Source organism: Nothoprocta perdicaria, unplaced genomic scaffold (assembly GCF_003342845.1).
Source record: "Nothoprocta perdicaria isolate Ctin4 unplaced genomic scaffold, notPer1 scaffold_383, whole genome shotgun sequence".
In the NCBI taxonomy this organism is placed as follows: domain Eukaryota; kingdom Metazoa; phylum Chordata; class Aves; order Tinamiformes; family Tinamidae; genus Nothoprocta; species Nothoprocta perdicaria.
In genome coordinates, this window is record NW_020455625.1 from 94,594 (window position 1) to 122,093 (window position 27,500).

The 27,500-nt window shown below is 35.6% G+C and overlaps 1 protein-coding gene across 1 annotated transcript in view; it reads right to left on the reverse strand.

Moving 5' to 3' along the window:
• Window positions 1–27,500, reverse strand: part of WDR64 (WD repeat domain 64) — a 65,110-nt gene that overhangs the window by 28,834 nt on the left and 8,776 nt on the right. The window contains exons 5-10 of the mRNA XM_026044798.1: window positions 26,073–26,102; window positions 20,257–20,364; window positions 18,813–19,027; window positions 18,164–18,298; window positions 15,356–15,435; window positions 8,426–8,565 (exon numbers count right to left, since the gene is read on the reverse strand). Of these exons, the coding sequence (XP_025900583.1) occupies window positions 8,426–8,565; window positions 15,356–15,435; window positions 18,164–18,298; window positions 18,813–19,027; window positions 20,257–20,364; window positions 26,073–26,102 (708 nt within the window). The remainder of the gene's footprint in view (window positions 1–8,425; window positions 8,566–15,355; window positions 15,436–18,163; window positions 18,299–18,812; window positions 19,028–20,256; window positions 20,365–26,072; window positions 26,103–27,500) is intronic.

Sequence of the window (27,500 nt, forward strand, 5' to 3'; positions counted from 1 at the left end):
GTGAGCAGGGGGGTTGGACTCGATGACCTCTGAGGTCCCTTCCAACCTTCGGCATTCTATGATTCTATGACTCTCCACTAGAATATCTCAAAACAAGCTTGCTATCCAGGAGAAAAAAAGATTGAGACAGATACCATTAAGGTTTGAGTAAATTTGCAAAAGATGGAAAATGCTAAAATTACTGACATGTCTTACCGCCCTCTATGCTCTCGGAAACTCATTTTCTGGTTTCTGTCAATGGTTTTAATTAGACAAGTTCAGCTAAGTTCAGTAAGTTCTGCCTACAGGTTTAGTAAGAATAAAAACCAAACAAATCTAACAGCATCAACATATTATGGGCASATTTCAACTCTGAAGAGTTTGTGGGCTTATGTCAAGAAGTCTGCATTGGATTTTGATGAAATTATGAATCCAATGAAACTCTGCATGCCCCAGAACAGAGATGAAAGAAATCAACTATTTTTATTGCACTTCTCTTCTAACATGTGTATAYATATGCACCCCTCTTTTGGTATTTGCCATCAGAAGTGTCATTGCTTTGAAAAAGAGAAAGGTCAAAGAACATTCTCTCCATTGATCTGAACCATGTCTCTGTAATGTGTATAAACAATACTGCATAGCATTTTAAACGATGGGAACCTTACCGCTGCCCCCTCTCATGAGGAAACAAAACCGCAATTGTTTTCAGGTATTCAAGCCCATAGATCAGCTCTTGCTCACCTGACTCTTTCGAGGAGCCTCATTAAACCAAACCATCACTGCAATAGTTCAGTAAAAGACATGGAATTATTAGTGCAGCAAATTTTAGCTTGCTGACTTCCGTCTACATCTCAGGTAAGCAAGCCGGGCAGTTTTAGCCTCCACTGTTCTAGTCCTGAACAAGAACTCTACCAGGCAGGTTGTTGCTGCCTTTCAGCAGCCTGGCCTCTGCCTTGGCCTCAACCTTTTTGTTTTAGTAGAACRTTCTGGGATAAAATTCATCTCAGGTAATGACCTTCTTCCCACCACATCTCCAGATTTAYAGCCCTTATCTCTATGATTGTTCTTTTTCTCAGTGTTTCCTGAATGCATTCTAGTGTCTCTGTAATATGAAAAAAAAAATGTAGAGGACAGCTTCAAGCTGCAGGAGTAGAACAATGAGCAAAGCAGCCACAGTGAGAAAGGGGCAATGAAGGGGCCCAGACGACAGAATGGAGGGATAGCTCTTGTCTAAGCTGCAGTGTCAGTTCASKTTTCCTTTATTTCTCTGCACTGCAAATTGCTCTTATCTTACATTCCCTAGAATTAATTATCCATGTTTTGGAAAATAAATTTCTTCCCATATCCACCTGCAATATCTGCCTGTTCCTGMAAACATGGTGGAGTGAGCTACAGCAGCCCATGAGGCAACTGCAGTTGGGAATCACAGATTGACCAGGGGCAAGAGACTTTTTATGTGTTATTTTATGTGTTATTAATATACAAAGTGAATGGTTCACACAAAACATACCAAAGCAGACTGACTGCCAGACTGACTAATTGAATTTCTTAAAGACACACAAGAAGAATATGCTGGCTAGTTTGATACCAACTTGATACTAACTTAAGTACCCAATCTAACTTAATCCCCAAGAATACAGTTTACATTATATCTTAAAATTTATCTGCCCAAGATAAAGTCTACTTGTTCTTTAAAGAATAATATGTAAAGAAATACAGAAAATGTATAGAAAATAGGAATAAATTTTTCTATAGAAAATCTAAAACATACAAAATCTATGTAAAGAGTCAAAAAAAMCCCAGAAACTCCAGCTACACTGGAGGAAAAAATATCTCCAGAATTATAGTCATCAATAGATAGAAAACTTCAAATCACATTTAAAAATATTTTGGGGTTACATGCAAGAGTACGTAGTCATTTTCCTAAAGTTAAGAGGTGATGGACTAATTCACTCAGCTATATTTGTGCTTAATGGGTAGCTAATTTATGTGGAAGACACAAATCCAGGAAAATAGGAGACATAAAAAAACAGTGAGAAAAAATATACATCAGACCTGCTTTGAGTTGCCTCTCAGGAGGACATAACATCCCAAYTGTGCTACCAAAAAGTATCTTTAGTCCAAACCATCCTCATAACATTCTTAGGCATGGAGACATAAAGAGTATTATGAAGAAAAATAAAGAAGCAAAGCTTTTTGATTGTATTATTTCTTGGTATTATTATTGAAGATATTTCTGGGATACCCAAATATTGCTATACTGAGGGTTTGCTAACAATACTTATAACACAGGCACCTATTTTTTATAAAACAAATCATAGTGAAACTACTCTCTTTAATATAGAATTATGCTTTATAGTATACCTAAATCAGGACACTTAACTAAAACTGGATTTGTAGTATCTTTTGAACATCCCCCAATAGAAAAAATATAAATGGATGCAAAAACATTGTAAAACTTCAGATCCCATGGTTCTCCTTTACTCATTCAAAAACTGCGTTGCTACATATCCCTATTATTAAGCTGTGTATTAGTAAGCTATACTGTGGAAAACACTTATGTTTTACGAAAACAAACAAACATCATAGAGAAATGCATAAAAGAACAGCCTAGAGGATATGGGACGACCTTTCTTTCATTTTATTCAGCACCTACAAGAGCTCAACTGCCTGCAGTTCTTGTCCATGCATTTAAGAAATGATGTGGATGAAGTGGAAGAAATGAAGGAAGAAAAAATAGAAACTCTCAGAGATCTAAAACCATGACCTATAASGAAAGAACTGTAGTTATTCAAAGTACAAAAGAAAAGAGAGACAAGTTAACATTTTCTAAATAAAGCAAGAGAAAGGACTAAACTATTCCCTGCAAAGAGAAATGGAACAAGCTGTTCTTTGAATTCACTGTGGCTAGCACAAGAAGAATGGGATTTAAAATTGCAGTTTGGGAAATTCAGGCAAAACATTAGGAAAAGCTTCTGAAAATCTTTTTTTTTGCACTGGAAATAATGGAAATCTGGGATAGACCATTTAAAGAGTACATGGCATCTATTTACTGAGGATCATTACGAGTAGGTTAGACAAACATCTGTCAGGAAGAATGCAAGCATAGTTGASCCTAGAGAGGTATAGAAAATGGGTTATGCTCCTAGGATGCCTTCTAGACTTTTAAACTTTCTCTTTGATTCTTAGTTTGCCCTGTTCTGTAAAAAATAAATAAATAAATAAAATGGCTTAAGAGTATTTTTAGATAATTAAACTGTACTGAGAATAATGTCTTCTTTCCTGGTCTTAGTATGGATGCTTATCTTTTCAAATAGATCATTTGTGCATCATTCATTTCTCAAATCCTCCAAAGAACAGCTAAAAATAGTGAGACATCTATCTGCTATATTATAAAAGATTTTTCTTCATACTGTTCTTGTAAGACATAAAAAAAATCCCTTCTTCCCTTCTTTCTTTATCTTGCCCTTGCCTCTCCTCTGATGGAGTCTATGACTGTCCACCTGTGCAACTAYAACATTCTCAGTACACTAATTTCAGAAAATAAGGACAACTTTTGCCTGGTGAGAATTAAGAAACTGAACTTGACTGGGAAGAAGCTCCCACTGTCAATCATATTTCAGCAATTCTTGAATGGAAATGGAAAAATTCTGCTCACAGAAATGTATAGCATTTCTGAGAGAGGTTAGACAGTACAAAGAGTAACCTGCATTTATAGGTTCTAATTTTTCTGAAGTCCACACAGGTACCCAGCCCACAAAATTAAGGAACTCTCATGCTTTTCTTTTCATTATTTATCCACTAGTTAATAGATGGAAGGAAAAAAAAAAAAAAAAGTAGCTGTACTACTTTCTGAGCAAAAGGTCTATGTGAATTAACTTACGAGCTTATAATGAAATGATTTTATAAAAGAAAATCTACTAGAATACTGATAGTATTTGACTTAGCTCTCTGATGTCAGTGAGCTCTGTGAGATTTTTCTCATTGACTTCAGAGAGAGCAGGACCACTTTCATGTTGATTTTTCATAAGATGASCTGAAGTCGGACAAAATAGATTTCAATATTATAACTTTTTATGAGTTAAATTGTTATTCTGTGAATCTTTGTCTTTATGGTATTGTCAATATAAGAGTGTATCAGGATCAAAGAAAACTGATTATATTCCTGCATCAAAAATAAATGAGGTTCAGCATGAAGGAAAACTGTAGCCTCCTTACTGAAAAAAAGAAAAACTAATTATCAAGGTATTTAGTTTCTTTTCTGGACCAATTTCACTGCCTATTCCATTCTAAAGCAACCATAAGGTAATCTTAGACTTTTATCAAAACACTTCTCTTTCTAAAAAAAAAAAAAAAAAAGCTATCTAAAAAAGTGAGCTAAAAGGTTAGCTATTAGGGTACAGCAGGAGGCACTTTAAAATTCCATGTAAATGGATGTGCTTCTCTAAATAAATGTTTTCTAAATACACTTTTTTAAAAAGAAAATCAATCTCTCTTTGAAGAGCTTACATATCAAGAAGGGAGGTCAAACCCTTCCTTGATCTAAAAGATTGCTGTTTTTTTCCAAAAAGTAAAGAGGAAAAGTCATTTCTCTATGGAATGTAGGAAACTTCAGACCTCATGAGGGAGGCAGTGGTTTCCCTCCTCTTTGGTAAAACAATTTTGCCACTCAAAATTATCTTCCTGCTAGTGTTTTATTAATTCATTCTCCTTGGGGGTGACCCTACCTATGCTGTGAATATTAGCATCTTATTTTTATAATAGATGAGCCTTGCCTACTCTAAGTAGACCCCATTGAATCTAATGTTTGCTGCATGAGGAACTTGGAGCCCTCTGACAGGCACATTAATCACTCTTTGCCTTCTTCACCATAAGTTTACATACTACCTCTAGCTAATAGCAATCTACTATTTTTAAATTGGTGCAATCTTGACCTCTCTCACATGGCAACAAAATTGAATTTTTTTCAGTGAGTCCAATATAGCACTCTTGGAGTTGGTGGACATGCTGACTTTTATGCAGAAATATACATATTTAATTTGTAAGTGGTTTCAAGAGGATATATATACACATATATTTAGGATACTTTAGGATTATATAAGAGTATAGGTTAATCTGAACTGTGAGTCAGATCTAACTCATCCAATTTTAGTCACATAGGTCTGGTGGAAAGAAACAAACATCTAAACTCTGATTTCTTCTTCCTCCTAAATCAGGGCAAAATAGGAGGCTCTAGAGTTATGTATCTCTTTCCATTATTCATAGAGGGAGCTTTACCACTAGATAAGAATGAACGCCTAACCTAAAGTTAGAGTGAGACAGACTTCTTTCTATGAATGTACGTATCTTTACCTAAATAACATAGTATTAAACCTGGAAGTGACAGGGAAAACCCCGCAGTCTTTCTTCTGGATCCTATTGTCAAGAAAGGTTAAGGAATAGAGATTTCCCTACTGCACTGGTCTTAAGTTTGCCTTTAGGATGTAGTTTTGAAGCTTGGGTTTTTTTTGTAACATAAAAATCTTTATACTAAGTCAAGAAAAAATTTACAATAGTTCAAGAAAAAATAGTCATAAAATATAAAAATCAGTCTGAGCCTTCAAATGTGGCAATATAACAATTAGAAGCTTTAATTAAAAATGTATTTTAGCCAAAAAAGGCATAATTCAAATTTTGTTRTTTTAATACAAAGATCTACACATTTGGGGTTATATTTAATTTGGGGAATATCCAGAAAATATTTTATTTTTTCCAAGTATTTCTCTAGCTGTTCTACTCCCATCAAAAGTGAAACAAAATCCACTGAACACAAAGAGTTTTTGTTTCCCTTAGCTCCAATTCTACATTGGAAATACTGAYGGCTTTTTATCTTTTCGGGCATGTATAGGCTGTCCTTGTTACACCTTCTACACTACAGCCATTCAAAGATGAAAATGTAATAGAGAAACTCTATTGATTTCCATTATGCTAGGTAGCTTAAAAAGCAGGTTGGCTTTCGTTACTTAGGTGGAAAAAAGGATGTTTCTAACTTACTTTGCAAGTTATCTGAGAGGTTATGCACTTTTGTATTATATTTTTCTATATGGACAAGTACAAATGTGTTTTAACTGTGTTGGAAGCAATTACATTATAGAATACCTTTCTTCATTRTTGTGTATAGCACAGAAATCATCTAGAAACTGTAAATTCTTTGAGGCTCAGAGAGATATCTGCTTTATTTATAAAGTCATCTAGACTGCCCTGTGAGGGATCCTTACTTTTTTCTTATAATTTCAAAATTTACCTGACTTTTGAAAGCTTCAGAATTTATCAGATTTTTAATTTGTTATTGTCATATCTCTTTTTTCTTTTTATGTTTTAATAACATTAACTATATAACTAACTCATAACTAACTTATAACTAACATAGCTGCCTAAAGACACATAGCTAGCTTTCAAAGAGAACATACCTTTACAGATTCAGTTTCATGTACAACTGATCTTATTGATGCTGCTTAACTTATAGTTAAGATCAGGTATGAGCAACCACATGCTTGTAAAAGATATTTTTCTATCTTAACTTAGCCTCTTGTATCATAGATAGCCCCAGCAAGGTACTCAAAAGATCTTATGATCATTTATCTGCCCCGGGCTGCTCATTCATAATAATTTTTCTATAAATATCTTTAGGTATGTTCATCCCCCTTAAGTCATGCTTTATGTCTTGTTCTATTTTTTCCTATATGTATAGTTTGTAGGCTATCTGTCAAAAACCTTCTTAATTCAGCAGCAATGTATGCCTGCAGGAAAAGTGCAGGTAGGGATTTATGATAGGGAAGGAGGGGGGATATTATGGCTCCAGGATGATATTAAGATGTGAGACTTATGACTTCTTTTCAGCTGGTAGAAATTTTAGAAGGGTGTGGGATTTTTTAAAAATACAGTTAAAGACATGARAAGTATAATCCTTACTAGCAACAAAAGGAACAGTTGTAAGCAATTATAGGCAGAGGAACAGCAAAGACACATTAAACAGAGTTTTATAATCCTCCCTACAAAACAAAAATCTGGAAACCTTTTATCTTGAGACAGATGGTTATCTCAGTAGACTTTTTTTTTTTTTTTTTTTTTTGGTGAACTGCACCTCTGTATAAAAAACTCTCTTCTTTCCCACAATTTCTCAGTCTTCTCTTTGGTAGACTACGCAGATTTATCTCTTTCCACATCACTTTTCAAAACGATCTGAAATGTTTCCTGTTTGCCATCTTGTTTCATTAAATGCACTGCCTGAAATTACTCACCACAGTTTCTGTATCTTTCTACATCTCACTTTGTATATAGTACAAGCTATAACTATAGCCTGCTATGTATAGCTATACGTTGATACCTCCCTGTAYTGCACTTGCCTTTTCACTGCAGGACCTGACTGACTAATGTTAATGTTCCACTGTGATCCTCAGTAACCTCCACGYTCTTCTCTGCAGCACTGTTGCTTAGACAGTTTTGTTCATCATAAGCTCATTCAGCTAATTCTTATATCTAAATATGTAACTTATTAGGTCCTTATTGCTTTATAAGGGGCAATTCACTTTTTCCATGTACTGTATCTCCAATTTTAATGATCACTCTGAATGCTAATACTTCTGCCCACTTTCTGCAACCCTTTTCCAGTTCAGTTCAACTGGTTAATTTAGTATGTATACTCTCTAATCTGTCATTGCAAATATTAATGAAAAATTGAACACTATTGCATATGGAAAATATTGCATAGGACCGTTCTTGGAAGAGCCCCATATCCCTTAAGAACTCTGCCTTTGACTATTTTTCTACTGGGTTTTGAAATTTTTCTTAGAAGTTTTTATTCTCTCCTGAGTAGATTCAATTTGCCAAATACAATAAACCACTGATGTCAAGATTCCACCAATGAATTAAAGGAAACATATTTCCAGAAGAGTCTTGTGGCACTTTTAGGATAAATTTAATTATTGATTTTATTAGTTTTCTTTTTCATGGACAAGTTTTGATCAGTAAACATCATACTGTTCATATACAGGTCAAGACTGGGACATGGTCTACAGAATGGTCAGTGCAAAAAAATCCATCTCTGGATTTTGTAGGATGATAGGAACAAAGAAGGGTAAATGAACCTGTAGGAAGTTATAGATAATCACTACCAAATGAGTCGTTCATGTACATTATGGCTTAATTTTGAGATATCAAAGTAACACAGAAATTATCAGAATGTCAATATCTACTGTTTATATTCTTTTTACTGAAATTAACTGATAAACAGTGAGATTAGGACCAACTCAGGTAATAATTTGAATTGTGACTCAAGTGTGCATTGAGTGCAGTGAGATTATTACCAACTCAGGTAATAATTTGAATTGTGACTCAAGCGTGCATTGTTACATTTGCAAGCATTTGCTGCATTGATTTCCATGAGGTTAAGGACAAAGCATCTTACCTTTGCAGAGGAAAGGCTGATGACATGCTGATCTTTTTCATTTGTTACGATTTCCACAACACTATGTAGGTGTCCTGATAACTTTCCTATAGGCTTGGTATTAATATTAGGATGCCATATACGAAGGAGTCTATCATCACCTGACAGAAAAAAATATTTTTTTTCAGGAAAACTGAATAGTCACAGATATGAATTAGCTTCTTAATGGAGAACTTAGTGCACACAAACCTCTGCTTTCACCGCACAGGTAACTCCCATTCAAGGATGAGAATTTTTCACTCTAGGAGCTTCATTCCAACWTATGCTCAGGCCTTTTTTTCACCGCTTACTTCCCATACTTGCATTAAAACACACAGAACTCATTTGTACTTCAAAAAYATTTATCAGAGGAACGCCTAAGGGCACAGGCTGTGATAACATGCTCACATGCCCATAAAAACAGAATGTTTCCATTACACATAGATTTAAGGATCTGATTTTTTTTCCTCCAAAGATTTGCTTTAGAAAAGGATCAAAATAATAATGATGTCCACACAACCAAATAAATAAGGGATCACAATCTGTAATGGAAGGGGGTGGGTGTGAAGAACAGGAAGGGATGAACACATGAAAGCTGAGGGCAAACTGCAAACAGTAACTGCTAATAACTGATTTTAAGTGTTCCTGAGAGATTTTGTATCTGATAGTAAATAAGAATTTGATCTTCCATATCCATTTCTTCCTGAAACTTTTTTTTTTTAATTTACAGTATCACCTTTGTTGCATTATAAGGGAATGGTTTTGGTATTACATTCATAATAATTTTAAAGATTTTAATTTTTTTGAAAAGAAAATTATTGTAAAAATGTATCAGTAAACTCCTTACATATTGGTACACTCATAGCTATACCAGGTATAGTGAAAAATGTGCTGTTACAAAAGAACTTGAGCTCACTTTAAATTATATACTTTAACATCAGATTCCTGGTAAATATTGCAATTCTATTATTCATGTTTAAGTCCTGTACAATTTCAGCCTTGCATTAGCAGAGCAGGTTAAGACCTAACTGTTTTAACACACAATAGATAAAACAGCTATACTTAACCTAGATTTTGATTTGACGCATTCAGCTTAAAGTTAAGTACAGAAGCCCAAAATGCACAGCCTGAGAAATATGCACATCAGAAGGACATTCGCAGCACATAGCACCGAGACTCATCACTGTGAAGCTCAATTCAGTTTTGTTAACAAGGAGAGCAGTTAAAGGTCAGCTCTTTCAGTCTGCTCTTCATGGATCTTCCTTAGGCTTGCTCAACCAATGGATCAGTCACTCCCTCTYTCAATGGAGATGTATATAGGCATTTCCTTCTTAATTTGGCAAGATGTGATTCACCTAGGAGCAGCCCCATCTCCCCTTTCCTCCATCAGCCATTACTGTCCTCTCAGTTAATTCATGTAGCCTTTAAACGAAAAGAAAAATTAGCTGCTCTTAAAATCCCTACAATAAAAAGCCATCTTGTTTTATGCTAGATCATTTCACAGGTCTGAATGGGAATGTGATCCTTCAAACAGCTGTACTGGTACAACAGGGATGAAAACAACTGTACTGGCACAACAGAGGGATATTTAACTCCTGCAAAGGAAAGAGGACTCAGGAGTAAGCAACTGATTGGCAGTAGCTTYGAAGGGAATTGATTGCATTCAGGAGTACTTTGAGGCAAAAACTATTTCAGATTAACTACCTATGTTGTTATTATGGCAATAATTCTCTTTAATAGGCCATAGTCACACAGGGAGTTTGTGAAGCCCTTTTCGATGGTCATATTCAAGGCATAGCAGGTCCCTGCTCACTTTCCCAGATATTGTGTCAAGCTGCTGTAGATATATCCCACAAGTGGGCARAACCCTTCTGACCAGGTCAGAATACATTACTGAGAGACAAGGCTATGGGAGTGAAACTCAGCTTGCAGACCTTCCAGGAAGACAATATGAAAAGAAGACATATGGTAGACAGCAGCCATCAGTGAGACTGGTGAGATGAGTTATAGTGTCAGAGAGAACAGAGAGTGCCTCAGCAGCCTCTTTAGCAGGCCCAAAAGGAAAATGTAACATCTTAAAATGATGGTGGGAGCTGTTGATCATGTCTGATCAATTTAACTGTCTACTTGCCGTGTTTCTGAGGAACAGGGTCTTCCTTAACCTTCCTAATTGGTCTGTTCTTTACACCCTCAAGGTGATGGCACATAAAGGGAGGAGAGGATGATGCCTTTTAACTGTGGGATAGAGATTTTCTTTTAGAATAGAATCACTAATACAAGTTATTTACTTAAGATATAATCATGGAGAACAATTGTCATTAGGAAAGAAAATGCAGCAAAAGTCAGATTAAAAAGGCAGGCCATATTGTTGCCGTCTGCTTGCTGCTTTTGTGAAATGGTCGATTAGTTTGTTCCTCTTCCTGATGCTGAGCTAATAGCGCAGTTGGTTATAGTTGGGAGTGTTCTCTCTTTTCTGTCTGAACTAATGCCAGATTGGCCCTGGCACTGCAAGGCCACGTGCTCATCCTGCCCTAAGAGCTGTTAAGACAGACATTCACTGCTTTACTGTTTCACTGGAACATGTACTGGAACATTTATTCTCTCTGTGCTCCAAATATGCCTCTGGCATTGACAATCCTGACATGGAATGGGTATTAAGCACATTCAAGAAAAGCTTGAGGAGGATGCATTAACTGACTAAATAACAAACAGCTGATACTTAAGATTTTGTGAAACCTTTTGTGATTCAAAATGCTTTGAATTACAGTGGGCTCCATTCAGTGTACTGCCTTCTGAGATAAATAAAAATGAAAGCAAGTACTTTGGATTTTTTTAAGTCAGATTTTATGATCACAGCTCAGCTCTAGCTGAGGTGTTAGGGATTTCATAACCTTCTTAGTGTGATATTCTCCTTCGCTTATTCCATTTTTTATTTGTTGTTTTTGTTTGTTGTTGTTGTTGCTGTTTTTATTCCATTTTGTAATTTGTGTGGCACTACAATTCTACTGAGATGTCTGCATTCTCATCGTATTCAAAGACCATACAAACTGTATGGTCTTTGGACCGTAAACTCAGCCTTAACTGCCTTAACTCAGTCTTCACTGATAAACTAAAAATGAAAAATACATCTCCAGTTATCTTTCTGTGATACTTCTCACACTCAGGAGGACTTCTTACTGAGGACCTCCTCAGTGAGGACCTCACTGTCACTCCTCCAAGCCTGACTTTAAATATCCTTTGGTAATGATATCTGCAAAACCACTTCAGAACAAATATATATGTTAAGCTAAGACAAGTTTATGTCCTTATCATACTGACTAATGTCTCTATTATTTTCTTTGGGTTCCCTTATCTGCCTTCATGTGTTCTTCAATTTAGAATGTACCATAGAAAAGATTTTCTCTTATGCTTATGCAGGCTAGCATTATTGGAGTTGTTGKTTGGCTAGGATTCCTAAGAACTATGGAAATTCAGATTCCTGGGAATATGTCATTGCTAATTTTCAGTGCCAGTAAAGAAAAAAAAAATAAAGAGTGCCAGCTACTTCACTTACGCTGGGATTACACAAATGTTACTGAACAAGTAAAGACAACTTGCTTTTATCAGTCCTAAACTGCTACTGCTATATTTAGAAATCACTGATAGTTTTGCTTCTGTATTTCTCACAGGAGAACAATAGCTGGATTCTGAAAAACTAATGACGTTAGAAGTTGATTTATTATAYATTTTAAAATGTATTACCCCTCCTTTTATATGCCTATATAATTTGTATCTAGATCTAACAATTCCCTGAAGTGATCATTAAGATGCAGTTGGAATTCAAATGGGTATAGAGTAAGACGATAATCATATCACTTCAACATTAGTATTAATACTAATACAAAACTTTACACAGCAAATTTGCTCTGAACTACTGTGGGATTCATATTTTTTGCCACAAAAGACATAAATATAGCTTTCATCATGAAAAATAAACTCTGTTTTGGGTTCGCTTCTTATTCATGATTATAAATGTCAAATGGCTGGGAGGCAAAATTAAGCTGTGTCACAGTAGTTCAGTCTCCTGTGTTCTGACAGAAACTCATGAGTTTATTCAAATACAACTAAATAAATGTGATGGAAGAGTAGGGGAGTTAGAACTTCATTTTTTCTCACAGGCAGTTCCCAATGTAAAAATACGTTGCAGTATCCAGTATTTTGCATACTGCTTGTGCTTGGGTAAATAAGAAATACTGGGGCTAATAAAAAGCCAACAGCAAGTTAATCCTTGCTGAATACATGAGAAGCAGTCCTGGATTTTGTTTTGTTATGGTCTTATGGCGGAATCTAATGTATAAATACAGTTTTAAAAAAGTTTACCTGTGCCATCAAGAAATCTACATACTATGATTCCTGGGTCACTTAACTGCTCCTGTTTTTAGTATATATTACAGATAACATAAGTTGCAGGTTTGCTAATTAGAATGGCTTTAATGACTCAGTTGCCTATGATCATTTGAAACAGTTTAATCTTCTCATTGACTAGATCATCACCAGTTAGACATGARAGAGGGACAGGTTTTAAGATACAGAGCCAGGCACAGTTTACACTAGTCCTGATGACTGCTGTGCCATTGTGATCAGTGTATTTTATTCATAGAGGAGTGAACTCTAAAGCTAAATTTCTGAAATGAGTAGAGTTGGTCACTGGCTTCCTGATAATGTAAGCTATGTGTTTGTATCCTATCACATACATGCTAGAAGATGGATGTCTCAAAAGCTGAAGGATTAGATGCTTAATTCATGGTTCAGCTTTATGAGAGTCATCTCTTGACCTGAACTCTATAGTGATCTTGAAAAGGGTGTTCCTGCCCTTTCACAGTCTTTTGCCATGTCTTCCATCAAGAGACACATATGTGTGTCCTGTGACACATAAAGCCAGCTCAGGAATAATTTCCTTCTATGCTCAAGGGAAGCAGCATGAGTGAGCAGTGCAAGTGAGGGGGAGAGGCAAGGGGATGCCTAATTGCGTCAAGATGATAACCAGAGGTTGAACTAGCCAGACAGAAATGCAGTTCAAAATCCTGAATTCCAAATCTACAAAGTGTAAGTGTTATGCTTCAGGAATAGACTGGAAGATTGATAAAAGTTTTCTAAGTACAATTATTATACATTTTCAAAGTCATCATTACAGACCCCTTGAACACAAAATTATTCCTCTTTTGTGACACTTTTGTAGAATAGAAAACCAAAATTAAAATGCAGTGGTGAGAAAGTACATCTCCTTATAAAATAATATGATTATGACTGCTTAGGTAAGACAATCTTCCAAGCCTTCTCAGATAAGACAATCTTCCCAGTCTCATCTCCATCCACCACAGACAAATATTAAATATATCCTTTCAAAAATGTCAACCTCCATTTTAAAATAAAGCGGATACTTCTTGACTGTCACTGTTTGAAAGAGTCTTCCAGAATATTTCTACACAAATTTTTGCTCTAACATTCATCTTCCTGATATTTTTATGGAGAGTAGTGATATTCTTTGTTAATTTTCAATTTGCTAGGTTACAGAAAATATACGTAGTCTCCCTCATGTGATAGGTTTCCCACTCCCATATAATTCTAAAGCTTCTTCATGCTCTTTTTTCCATATTCAATTAATCTTAAACATGGCTGATCAAAAACATATATTGGATTCCAGTACAACATAAGATTTTGCAGTGTTATATACAATGAAGCTAATGATTTCTTTTCTGCACAATTTTTATTATTTTTATTATTGGGAAAATTCTCCAGTCCTATCTGCATAAAATTCTGATCATCTCCTGTTTTACAGGGTCTCTTCATTTTGTGTTATCAATAAATTTCACTGGAGTACTTTTTGTGGCATGGTAATCTGTGTAAATAATATCTGCCCAAAGGCTGAACTCCAGGATTTTCACTTCTAACTTATATACAGTCTCATTGATTTCTCTTTGAATCTTGTTTCTAGAAAATCAATAGAACTTCTAAAATAGATACCTAGTTGGATCTTTATTTTTATATCTGTCTCAGTTGTCCTTCTTGAAAACTTGCACTTGCACTTCAGCTCGATTTGCATGAATCCCTATGTCTAAGGTTCTTCTTCCACATTTATTTCTACTCTTGCATATTTTCAAGGCCAGACAGAGGATCCTAGGTCCATTTTTTTTTCTTGTTAAGATAAAAATATAAGAATTGCTTTGATAAATGTATTAGAAAGCCTTTTAAAGAAAGCTTTACGCAAAACTGAATGACTCACAGGTAGGCAGCATCAACAAAGCATCATCCTGTTGAAAGGAATACCTGGACTCCTGCCACACTCTRACCTCCTCTCTGCATCATGAAGTATGAACACCGCAAAATAAATGCTCATAAAAATATTGGAGAAGGACAGGGAAGAAATTAATTACTTAATTAAGAGCTTTGGGAATATATGATCAGTGGGAAAAACAAGATAAATTATTAATAGGGGCCAATGAGATTTCTTTGGACAAGAAAGGAAGGACAAGGAGTAGYAGTGGGAGCAGAGAGGAACCTTGTTGACACTCCTATGAGCAATCTATGAAAGACAGTCACCGCTGTGGCTGGGAATGGTGCCTTACAGTAGTCCATCATCCTGTTTCTCTAGTTTTATTATACATATGCTGTGAAGCTTAAATCAAACCCATGCTACAGTAGAAGCAAACTGTGGAACAGACTCCAGTCAAGAGCTACACCTCTTCAAAGCCTACCTTTCAACACTGTAAACAAGACCTCTGTTCCCTATCATTTAAGACTGAAGTCATTAGATTGCTAACATACTAACTCAGCTTTTATTTGAGCTTATCTAACTAAAAAAAMCAATCACAACACAAAAATCTCTTGTATAAAATCAACTTTCTTCATAGATTGTATAAGCCTGGTACTTACCCCCCGTGACAATGACATTTGATTTTCCACAGAATGTGAAGGCATTGACCCCTTTAGGGACAGAAAATTCTTTTACAGGCCTGTAACCAATAATAAAACACTTAATTAGGTAGAAAGTGTTAAGAAATAAAATCTACAATCCTTTCACTTTACTTCTCTGTAATATATAGAGTATATATTATTATGCATATATGCAATATATACTGTTATCATAGAACATATGTTCRTGTATTACATACAGTATCAGGTTAAAAGCAAGTTGACTTTTAACAGTGACTTGGATACTAGCATCAATAAAATAAAATAGAACAGGGTACATTTTCCATTAAAATAACAAATCTCTGAAATGAACAGATGAATCTTTTATTAGACATATTCTAAACAGACTCCTAAAATGGTAGCTACTGTCAAAGTAAGCTTCCACACAAGTCATTTAATGCATATGTAAAGCAGTTCATCACCAAGCAGAAGTATTAAAACCAATTGCCTCTGCACATTTCTGACACTGATGTCTGCTGTGGCCTCAGTTTTACATATAACAGTGCAATTCGTTTTCTGATGCTTCTGTATAATGCATATTCTTAATTTTATCTACTTTGTGTTGGATATTAACATGAAGAAACTAAATGTTTCTGAAAATTAAAGAGAATTATTGAGAAAATATTGCAAAAGAATCAGCATTCAAACTAGGCAAACATAGATTAAGACTGATTCAGTGTCCCTTCCAAATTCATCCTTTGTGAAATCTCTGCTTGTTTCTGCATTGCTACTAGAMGGTAAATATTTGTTTTTAAATTCTGGATTCAGCACCTACATTACTAAGGGCCATTTCAGCCAGGAAACAATGACTGCCAATGTACTTAAATTATACAAAGTGAAATGAGTGTAAATTTTAAAAGTTTTTTTTTTTTTCTTAAAATCAAGACAAGTAGGTATTCCATTCACTGTGCAGGACAGTAACCATGAATCTTGCAAACTGTAACAGGGAATGAGGGTAARTTTGACAAACGAATTCGAAAATTTTGGGGACCTCAACGCTTAAACAAAAGACTTGCTCTTTCTAGAMAGGAAAAATGAAAGGCTATGCACTCAGTACTAAGAGGTGGCAAAGTTTTCTTTTCAGATCTCTTAACAGAGGAACTTTAGTACTTAGGTGTAAAATGGCAAGCAACAGACTTCAAAATGTAAGTATCAGATTCTATTAGTATTTGTAATCTTTTTCCTTTAATTCTTAAATCAAATAATTTTGTATAACTTCCCACTTGCTCTTTAATTGCTGACCATGAATAAAGAGTTCCAACAATAGCAGCCCTGCTCAAGTCACAACCTTGCAAAGAAGCCCCTTACAATCATAGCCTGGCTTCCTGCTTTTAGACACTTTATTAGGAAAGATTATAAGTGCTTGTCAGCCATCATTCAGAGGAAAACTAAACATCTGCACAGGAGACAAAATACATTGAGTACCTTTCCAATCAAAACAAAAATTGCTTGCTACATAGTTAATTGGAGAAATGTAGTTTGTTTTCACTAGTTAATCATATATTTGAACTACAATTACTTATGCAATGGGCATACCAAAGTCATTTGATGCAAAAATATTTTTAGGGCTACTAATTTCATTTTAATAACAGTGTGATTCTTCAGTTATCTAAATGTAACTTTATTTAATTTCAGTAGGAAACTCCTCAGAGAAATGTGCTTACTGTAACTGAAGACACATTTGGAGTCAGCATTAAATGACAAAGATCTACCAAAATATTTTCAGTTAATGTAAGTATTAATGTATAACAAACAGTGTTTGCCAGTAGCATATAAAATTTTGACTATAATTTTAGCTCTCTGGTCATTTCTTTCCTTCTTCTCAGACTAAATCTATTATTTCAAAATCCACAGCAAATTCAGATAGGATTTCTCAGCTTTTCTTCTGACCTTGACCAAGCTATAACTGCTTCATATTTCACTTCCTCTGTCCACAACAGACATACAAGATTAATAAAATCTGAAGTTCCTGGATTGACGCAAGAATTACAATGAGAAAATTTATGGCTCATATTATACATAGTAAAGAAAAGTGATCATAATTGTTGCCACTAGCCTTAAAAATCTATTAACTTCTGGGCCTTCCTCGCAGAGAAACTGTGAAGTTGATCTACTGCTACAAATGCTCTGAGATCTTTGAATGGAAAGTGCTACATAAATATTATTTATAGTTCCTTTTTGCATAATAGTGATTGCATATATTATTTATTTCTTAAGCTGGACTAAAACTTCAGTCACATGCTAGCAAGACTTGAAGTCAGCTACAGCACAAAGCTATATGAATAAGAATATGGCACAGATAAGAAGGCAACAGTCTGATGCATGGTAAATCCAACTTTGCAGACCACAGGAGAAGTTGCTATATTGATTTAAGTCTGTTTAACTTAACAAACAAACTAAAATAAACTTAACAAACTGAAACTTTTTTGAATATAGACATAAATTTTAAATAATTATATACATAATATACATGTACAAAAGCAATATATTTACTAAAATTTGCCTGCTGATGAAAAGGTAAAGCAGACCACACTGCSAAAATAATTTATTTTTAGGGGCTGTGAGAAATGAACACAGGGACAGTCCTTTCCTGCATCAAAAGCTAATGAACAAATATGTTGTATTACTTAAGCAGTTATATCTTAGTTCATATTAGCAATGCTTTAGAAAAGACAGCTTCAATACAACAGGATGGATTTGAAAGGTGCTCATCTCATGAAGCATTATAAAGCAAAAAGTCTGTTTTCTCAGAACACTCCATATACTTACATGCTGTCCTCTAGTCGCTTTATGTCACCCAAAACAAATGAATGTATGCTGTCTATAGAGCAGGATCCAAAACAATTCAGGTCAGAAATATACTTAACCTTCATAACCCAGTCATCATGCAGCTTGCGTTTAACGCTAGGGATATAAATTGAGAGGTTATTAGGATATATTGCATTCTGTGTAATATGTCCATAGCTGGGGCGGGATTTGTCAGTGTGAAGATATACATCAAATGATTGCAATTAATATCCAGGGCAGACATTGAACTGTTCTTGAACTTTAAAATCTAAGAGATCTTAGAGCAGACATAAGGTTAGGGTTGTGTCATGCACCATTATAGTAGCAATTATGTTTCCATTTGATAAGATAGTAGAGCTGTGCCTATGCCAAAGCGGGCAAGTGCATTTGTGAATTCTTCCTAATCCTTAGGGAATCCTAATCTCCAGTTTCCCTGTAGTAAAATCTCTGCTTTTTTTTTTTTTTTTTCCACACAACAATAAGCAAATCATACTCACTGCAGCCTTAAAAAATATTTTCTTTGTTTATTAGGTGGGCTTAATTTATAAGCAAACAGYAATCCTCCATTCAGGCCAGCGAAAACACAAATCTAACATGCCAGACTGATAATATTTTATCATAAGCTACCTACATCTTAAAATTTTTGGAGTCCAAGACGTGAAATTGAGATTTTTTTTTAGCTTTAGATTGTTTCAATCCAAAGTCATCACTGGTCACTGTAAGCAGATTGACATAACCCCCATCATCTCCCATTAGGATGTTATCCTTAGCCAGATGATCTGATGCAGTCACCGTGCAAACACAGAGCAGGCCATTTTCCATTGGCTTGATGACAAAGCAATTACTCTGTGAAATACAGTAAATAAGTTTATCAGATATTGCACACAAGCCCTTAAATARACTGAAAATATCATACTTCTCTACTTCCAGCAGCATCCGAATCTTATCTTTGGCTTTTCAAAGTGCCTCTGTGACAACTGTTTTCTAGTATTAGAAATTCATGGAAAAAGATCACTGGGTGAAGTTAAAAAAAAAACTTAACTTCAATGACTTAAGTGAGGCTTTATTTCATACACAGCCTATTATATTTGAGTGAGGAAAAAATAAATACAAATTTTAGGGAAGATTTCACTACATTAAGTAGGATGATATGTTTAGTAAGACAGTAGGATGCATTCTGCTCAAAACAAAATGCTGTCTAAGTACATACATAGAAGTTATACTAGAGTCCTGGTTAGTAACAGAGTACTCACATGGGCAGATGTCTTGGTTTTCAGGGACTGAGATAGAGGAAATGAATATAAGTGCAAGCCATTGGGTATTGTACTAGACCGAGAAGGTCAGGAAGGGAATTTGGGGTCATTTGTATTCCACTGCATTGCTGTTACTGCCCAACTCCATCTGTTCTGTGACTAAAGCATGCTTGCCTAACCTGGCAAATGGTGCCTAACCCAGTAACATTTCAGATGACATAGGCATTAACTGCTTCATGGTTCTCTGGGTATCACAGCTCAGCAAGTAAAATAACAGGGATGCAGGAGAGCAGATAGAACAGAAATGGTGAAAAGAATCAGCAGAGATATAGGGCTGTCTGTGTATTATTGCTGTTGTCTTGAAACATAACTGCCCGTATTCAGCCACAGAATAGGTTCAGCTGTCAYTGATATAACAGCTGCTTGGGAAGTTATCCCAAAGGAGTGTATGTTAAATCCTTTTTGAAGACCTGTCCCTTGACTCTCAAACAATAGATTCTGATACATGGATACAGACRTGCACACATTAGATGTACTTTCTCACAGAGATGCATTAGATATACATAGAAACATAAATCGCTTTGGGAGTTTGTTTACAGAACAAGCTTTTCATCTTTCCAGAACGTTTTTACACAGTCTAAAAAAATCAGTTTGGTGTGGAAGGGKTATTCCTTCCATTGTATTAATTCCACTGTTTCACTGAGTTCCTATAAAGGCAAAATTAAGAACTTCATGCCATTGGACAAAAGGAATAAGACTGCTGAAAAAAAAGAGAAATCATTTTTCAGATTCCCTTAATCTTTGCCTGAACCAACATACTACCTGGTTCCCTTTTGATTTATAGTCCCAGATGATGACTGTTCTTTCAGTGACAGCCACGACGCGTTTCAGCTGAGTTAAGAAGTCACATCCAGTGACCCAAGCAGTATCCTGAAGAAAAATAATTWWAAAAAAGGCTAGCTAAAGAAAGCTCTTCTATGTAAATTTATATCCTCCTCCATTATTAAAATACAACTTTAATACCAATAYAAACCATTTACACTCAGCATTTTGTGTATTCTTCATTAGTGGCTGCTCAATCCCCAGTTCAGATGAATGTAGCAGTTGTAGTAGATGTATTGGGTAAGCAGCTAAAACAGGAATCTATGTTGCCAGAGAAATAGTCTTCACCCATGAAGAGAGTTAAGAAGCAAAAATCAGAAGACTAAAACCATGATAAGTTGAAGGCAGCTGCTGCCGAACCTACTTTTATTTCCATTGTTACACATAATATTAAATTGTTGTTTCTTTGAAGGTTCTGAAATCCTGACAATGTGATGTCAATCCTCTTTATTGCAGGAGAAAATGTCATTCTATCCTAAAGGCCTATGGGCAAGAATTAATCCATTTATAAGCATTTCTTGGGTTGTTTTCTATGGTAGACAAGAGAAYGAAACATTCAAATTCTACATTTTCTTCTCTTGTTTATGCAAAAATGGAACATGCTCAGTAAAAATGTTATGTATATATTCTGTTTGTCACTGCTCATAAATGAATATTTTAGCTTGCGCAATAAATCTGAAGGTCATTTTTGGAGCAAAAATATTAGCTATGCAAGACTTTACTCCATCCAGTAAACAGCAAAAATATGTGAAATTCCACTTTACACTCCTTTAGACTTAGGCAAATTTCAAATGACTTTCTATCTGCTGACATGACTTAGGCAAATATACTACTTCTCTTGAACAATCACACCTATCCCATAAAATTTTATAGTATAATKATATGAACACTGATGAAATTATGAGTAATCTGTATTCAGATAAGATAGAAAAGTAAATTGTCATGTATTCTGAAATCTATTTATTATTTTTACCTTTGTCAGAATCTCATTAGAGATAGGAAGCAAAAGAACTTTTATTTGCCAGGATCTTTTTTGATTGTCAAAGAAGGGTTAAAATCCGWATGTCTACTTTTCCACAAAAATGGGAAAATTGGTACATAGGTAATGCTCTATTGAGAGAGCTCTATTGAGAGTTCGATGCTGTGAGAGAATTGAACATTTCATTTTAAAGGTTTTGCAAAACTAACAAGCATCACTGTCTCTTGGGGTGTCCAGCCAAACTAAGATGACGGTAGAAGACAGGAGGAGGAAAAATATAACAAGAAAGAAAGAAAGAAAAAAAAAACAGAGAGAGARAGGTTGCCTTGAGTGCTATTCTGAAAATGGAAACCAACAAGTCTTTGGTTTAATAACCAACAATTGTTTTTGATCTCATTTTCTCCTTTGAAAATCTGATATGGCCATTGGAGTCAGTGAACTTATTTTTAGAATTTCATAGCACATATGAATGAGATTCAGCCTTTTACATTCAAAGAAAAAAAAGAAAACATTTATGTTTCTAAAACTAAACAATATAGCTTTTTACCAATCAATATCAATTACACTACAACCTATATATTTACATTTTACAGGGCCTTAAGTGTCTTCTTTCCGCCAATCTATGGAATAATTTCAGTTTCGTTCTCGTTAGGCAATCCTAGCAAGAATATCAATTTTTCTCTCTTTCTTCTCTCCATGAAAAAACACAGAGTTTTATTCTATGACATCCCCTCTACACCTCTACTAAAATCCAACAGGCAAGTATCCTTCATCCTTCTATAAGGGTATATTGAAAACACAAAAAGATAAACGAAGGACTTGATTTCAGTTAAATGAAGACTCAGTCTCACATTTCATATCTCTGTGCAGCCTTTGTACAGACCTTTGGCATCTTGAATCACACCAGCTTGTATCTAAATCTGTATAAAAACAAATCCACTCAAAACTATTTTCCTCACAGCATCTGAACTGCAATGAGTTTTGAATGAAAGGAGAAAGACCTGGATAGAGAGATAATGAATGTTATAACAGCAATATAACGCTGGCCAAAGATCTTGTCCAAGAAAAGATTTCTGTTGTAAGATACTTCTCTACAGAGATAAGTGTTTCTAATTACTCACAATAAAAAAAGTGTCTGAAAAAATTAGGTTGCAACACATGGTATCTGCTGTTTGTATACGATAGCAGAAAGCAAGAATAAATAAAATCAACTCCTGATTTATCCTCTTATTTCTTTTAGCATTATTTATAGGCACAGTCATATTGCATAATACAACTGTAAAAATAAAAATAAAAGACATATATTGCAGTAGTTTATTGGAAGTTGTCATTCAGAGAAAAGTTCAGTATGAAGAATTATTTTTCTGGAACAGGCAGCAGCATGTATATAAGGGAAAGAGTAACATGTTAAGATAGATTGCACTGAATTTGTTTTTGATAATACCAGTGAAATTAATTACACCAAAGATTAYGGATATAAAGGCCAAAGAGCCCACTATAACCACCCAAACTGACCTCCTGCATAGCATGTTCCAGAGAACATCCGCAGAGATGTCCTCAAGCTAATAGAGACAGGGAGGTTGTTAACATTAGCTTACACTACTTTTATAGGAGGTTTTATGCTCAGGGACCTCAGTCTGTGGAATAAAAGGGCTGTGCATGCAGCAGAGCATGGTACTCTATCCTTAATGCCCAAAATAAAAGCTCTTCACAAAAATAAAGTCCTTGTAAGGCTTGAGAATGCTCAGAAACTAATAGTATGGAGCCCTGAAGAGAGCAATGTGCAAATTAACAGATTAGCTTGACACACTGAGAAGTAGCTCATGCAAGAAAGAGTCTGCCAGAGGCTATAAGCAGAATGTGCTCTCTAATTCCAGCTTTAGAGCAAAGGCTATAAGCATCCTTCCTCTTAGCTCTGCAATATTTCGTGGACATGCAGCTATATCAGTTCAACCCTTTTACCACTTCCCTGTTCCCCTCTTACTCAYGGCTTTTTCTTCACTCCCTCATTTCCAATACAATTTCAGATTTCAGCTTTCTGACTCAACACCTCACCAAAGGGTCAAGTCCTCTGTCACTCTGGCTGAGTAAGCCTCTCTTCTGCAATACCTTAGAATGAGGACACTCAGCGGAGGAAGGTAGAGGAACCTATGGATTGTTCTGCAATTCCTTAGCTACCCACTCCATCGTGGGTAGTGGCTGATCAATAGACAGCAGATTTGGAGTCTGAAAACTTCTCCATAAATTCAGTATCTTACTGAATTTGCATAAAAACATATAGCTTGATTGATTAGCTACTGCCAGGGCAGATTATGACATTAAAGCAGATGAAAAAGGCTAATTATTGCATTGAGAAAAAAAAATGGACTGCTATTACTACAGTGCTGGGAAGAGAAATGCAAGCCCTGCAAGGCAAAGGCAGGCTTCTCTCCCTAACTATTCTGAAATTAATTATGAGGTAGAAGAATGCATTTTTCATAGTTCTACATTATAATCATTTAGTGTTTACAACTAGTATACTTCACCACAGCTTTAGTAAGTTGATGATGATGACTTACATTCACTTAAGATACTGGCTCTTGATTTTTGATAAGTGTTTATACAAACACTATTGAATGAAAACTGCAGGTGGAATAAAAATACTTAAAAAAAAAAAAAAAAAGGTTTTAAAGGCTCATTCTAGAGATATATCCTGCAAAGAATGACCAAGTGAGTAAATTTAATGGCATCATGCATTCCAGCTACCTCATAAAATCAAATTTATTCTCTCAAAACAATTCAGAATTTCATAGTAATTGGGAATAAGGAGATTGTTTTAATGACAATCAAAAAGTTCAGGAAAGTCAAGCCCAGTAATAGCCATTTATATTATATATTAAATGTAATAATTAGGGAAAGGATGAGAAGGAGCAACACTAGMTAACGAGGGGACTGTTCCATGCGGATATCTAAACTAGAATGCTAAATAAAATAGGCTATTTCCTGTAGTCAGAACACCTGGAGAAGATCTGGCAAAGAGTCAGTGCCTGGTAGAGTAYGTGGTAGCAGGCCCAGTGTGAGCTACTGCACACCCACTGAATGTCCCCCCGGGCCAGGCAGGAATATTCCTTTTGTCAATGTCTAGCTGCTTTCCGGACAGTAGTTGCTCAAGGTTAGTGTGGTTTCTGATACAAGGAAATAATTCTAGTAAACTCAGGTCTTTAGGGAAGGAGGAGGAATGAAAACTATTTCTAACTTGCTTTTCCTTTGCCAGAGAGAAGGCTGAAAAAGTGAAAGCACCTCAGTTGGGAAGGGATGAGAGAGAGGGAGAGCAGAAGGACAACTGCACATTACAAAAGTAAGGGCAGATCAGATTCAGTTCACTCCTTGTGGGGAATGCTAGAGAGCAATCTAACAAGCTGAATTCAGCTAATAAGCTGAATTTTTTGGAAATTACTCATTCCTTCCATTTCCATGCTTCCATTCCTTCCATTTCCATCTCCATGCTAACATTTTTCTAATCAGAGGCAAATACAAATACTCATACTGGTTATTAACAATATCAAAAACTTCGTATTATCTTAGGAAAAACACAGGTGTAATTTCAGGTGACAATTTGATATAGACTGCCCTTTCCTGAATAGCATTTTCCAAAAATGTTACTTTAATAGTCAAGTAACTTGTTATTCCCACTGTTATGCACTGGACATTTTACCAGTTCACCTTGCTGTTGCTGCATCGTTCCTCACAACACTTGGGCCATATGGGTTTTGGCCAAACTAAGGAAACATTTTAGAAACGCCTTATTTTGAATATGACACCCACATATGATTTGAGACAGGCAAGTGTTTGGTCAATCACTTACTGACAGATGTGTTATAAACAGTGCGACCACTTCTATCTGAGCTTATTTTAATATATGCCCCAAATGGGAAACAACATAGGAATACAGTATATGAAGTTACGAGGGTGCCAGAGTTCAAATAGCAGATTGTGCAAAATACAAGTGTTTTTTTTTTTTTCACAGTTTAACCTAACCAAGTCACAGAAATCAGATTGTTTTTACTCACCCTTCAGTTACTTAGCTTTAGTTTACTTCTTAGGTACCTTTCTGCATTGATTTCAGAGGACATATTAGCCCTTGCAATAGCATAAATGCAAYCTTCTTCTAAACTGAAGTTGCAGGGCCTGTGACATTGGACTTTAGAGCATCCATAACATCTGAGAGAACAAACAGCAAAATGCACYACCAGGGCACAAGATGTGAGCACTGGCTTTTACAGCAATAGGCCACATGACTTTTTAAGACTTAGGACAGTTCTCTTGTCTGCAGGTTGTATGAAGGAAGCATGCAACCTAAAATCTGCAATGATATTCCCAGGGTAAAAATGAACTTTAAAAGTATATACCATTCAGTTAGTCAGTTTAACCTGCAACATGTAGAAATGTTTTTCCACTAGCAAAGTTACAATCTTTTTTTCTGTTATTTGAATATTACAGTCATAAATTAAGTGTTAGATCTCACCTAGGAGAAAAAGATCCTCAAAAGGTGATGGGTGAAGGTCAAGTAAATAGAAAAGCAACATTTACCAGAGAAAAGAAATCAAGTTATCTAAATGATGCTATAATTGAAAGGAAACAATTGAACTCACCTGACCTATGGCATCCTATGCAAAATTATTGCAATTATGCAATCCCAAGGATGGAAGTAATATTAGAATAATGTTCAGCTGCTAATTAATACTTACTGATTTTTAATTCAAATCATTATTTAATAGAAGGAGGAAAATGAACCTACTTTAACATGGGTGGTTGCCAGAACCCTCATCTGCAAAAGAAAAAAAATAGATGTAGCAATAACAGGCTGACAATTAATTTAAGTTTGAACCCAGCCAGCTCTCCTGTATCASCAGCAGAGTGAAACAATAAACTTCAGAAAGAATTGGCTGTTGAGATCTTCCAGGAAAGATCTTCCAGAAAGCAGCAGTTTCARCTCTTCAAGAGGAGATAGCACCAGTTTGGGGATAGTGTTTATCTTTTAGCCTGTTGACTACGCGTTCCCCTATTTTTATTTTCCTAGAAGTAAAATTAGGAACTTTAACCATCTCATTCTCACATGGTTGCTGTTTCTTTTCTTATTTTTTTTATCCTTTTTTTTTGTTCATTTGGGGATGCTGGAGTCAGTAAAGTACAAAATACCCATTTTTATGATGGAGTACAGGATCAGGGTTCTCTTGATGGAAATGACTTTCTAATATCCCTTCACAGGGAAAACAACTGCACTTCCTGTGAGAGAGAGATGTGGGATAACTAAACCCAAGCTGCAGCCTGCCAAAATCCCCTGTCAACTAGTGCCAGCAAAATATCAGGTACAGACAACATCTGAGGTTCAAAAGAGGAGTGCCTATGTTGGTATGCCAGCTAATAAGATGGATACTAATCATTTGCTGGAAATACTCTGCTTAATTCCTATTTAGTTCCTATTTGGTCACACGGGACATGTAGCTTATAGAAGGGTGAATGAATTTGTCCCCTTCTCTTACCCCACATTTATGCTTTTAACTAGCCAAATGCCCCTGAAGTGGCAGGCAAAATTAAAAACTATATTATATTAACCAATTAGATCAGAAAAAAAAAAAATCCATTCATGGAAATGGAACACACTATCTTCTGTGTGATGTATGTGCATCCAAGAATACCATATATATCAGTCTGTGCTTTTAAAAATGCAAAAATTACACAGAAACAAACCTCATGGTCTAACAGGCCATACTCATGAACTCGTATTCTGGTCTCATCTCTCTTGCTAAGGCAAAATTCCTACCAAGAATCAGCTTCGCAGCAGATATCTTCATGTTCCCTTTCATATTCCCTACATATGCTGCAAAGCTGGAAAGAGGAAACAACTCTGACTGAAATTTTAACACCAAGTCTCTTTAAATCCTTGTCTTCTGGGAGAAGAACAATGTAAAAGAYGCCAGCTCTATACCTGGCTGTGGGACGTGAAGTCATCTTCTAGTGACAGGATACAAGGGCCGGCAGTGCTCAAGAAGGACGTCTTTCCCCTGCTTGCATCAGGCTACATCAAAGCAACTGCACGGAAGTCAAAGGCCCTTCGCTAAGCTGAGCTGAGATCGGAGGTCACAGCATGACTAACTGACTGCTGTCACGCCACAGTCATTTCCAGAACACACAGTTTYAGCTGTGGGACTGGAGGTCTCTAATG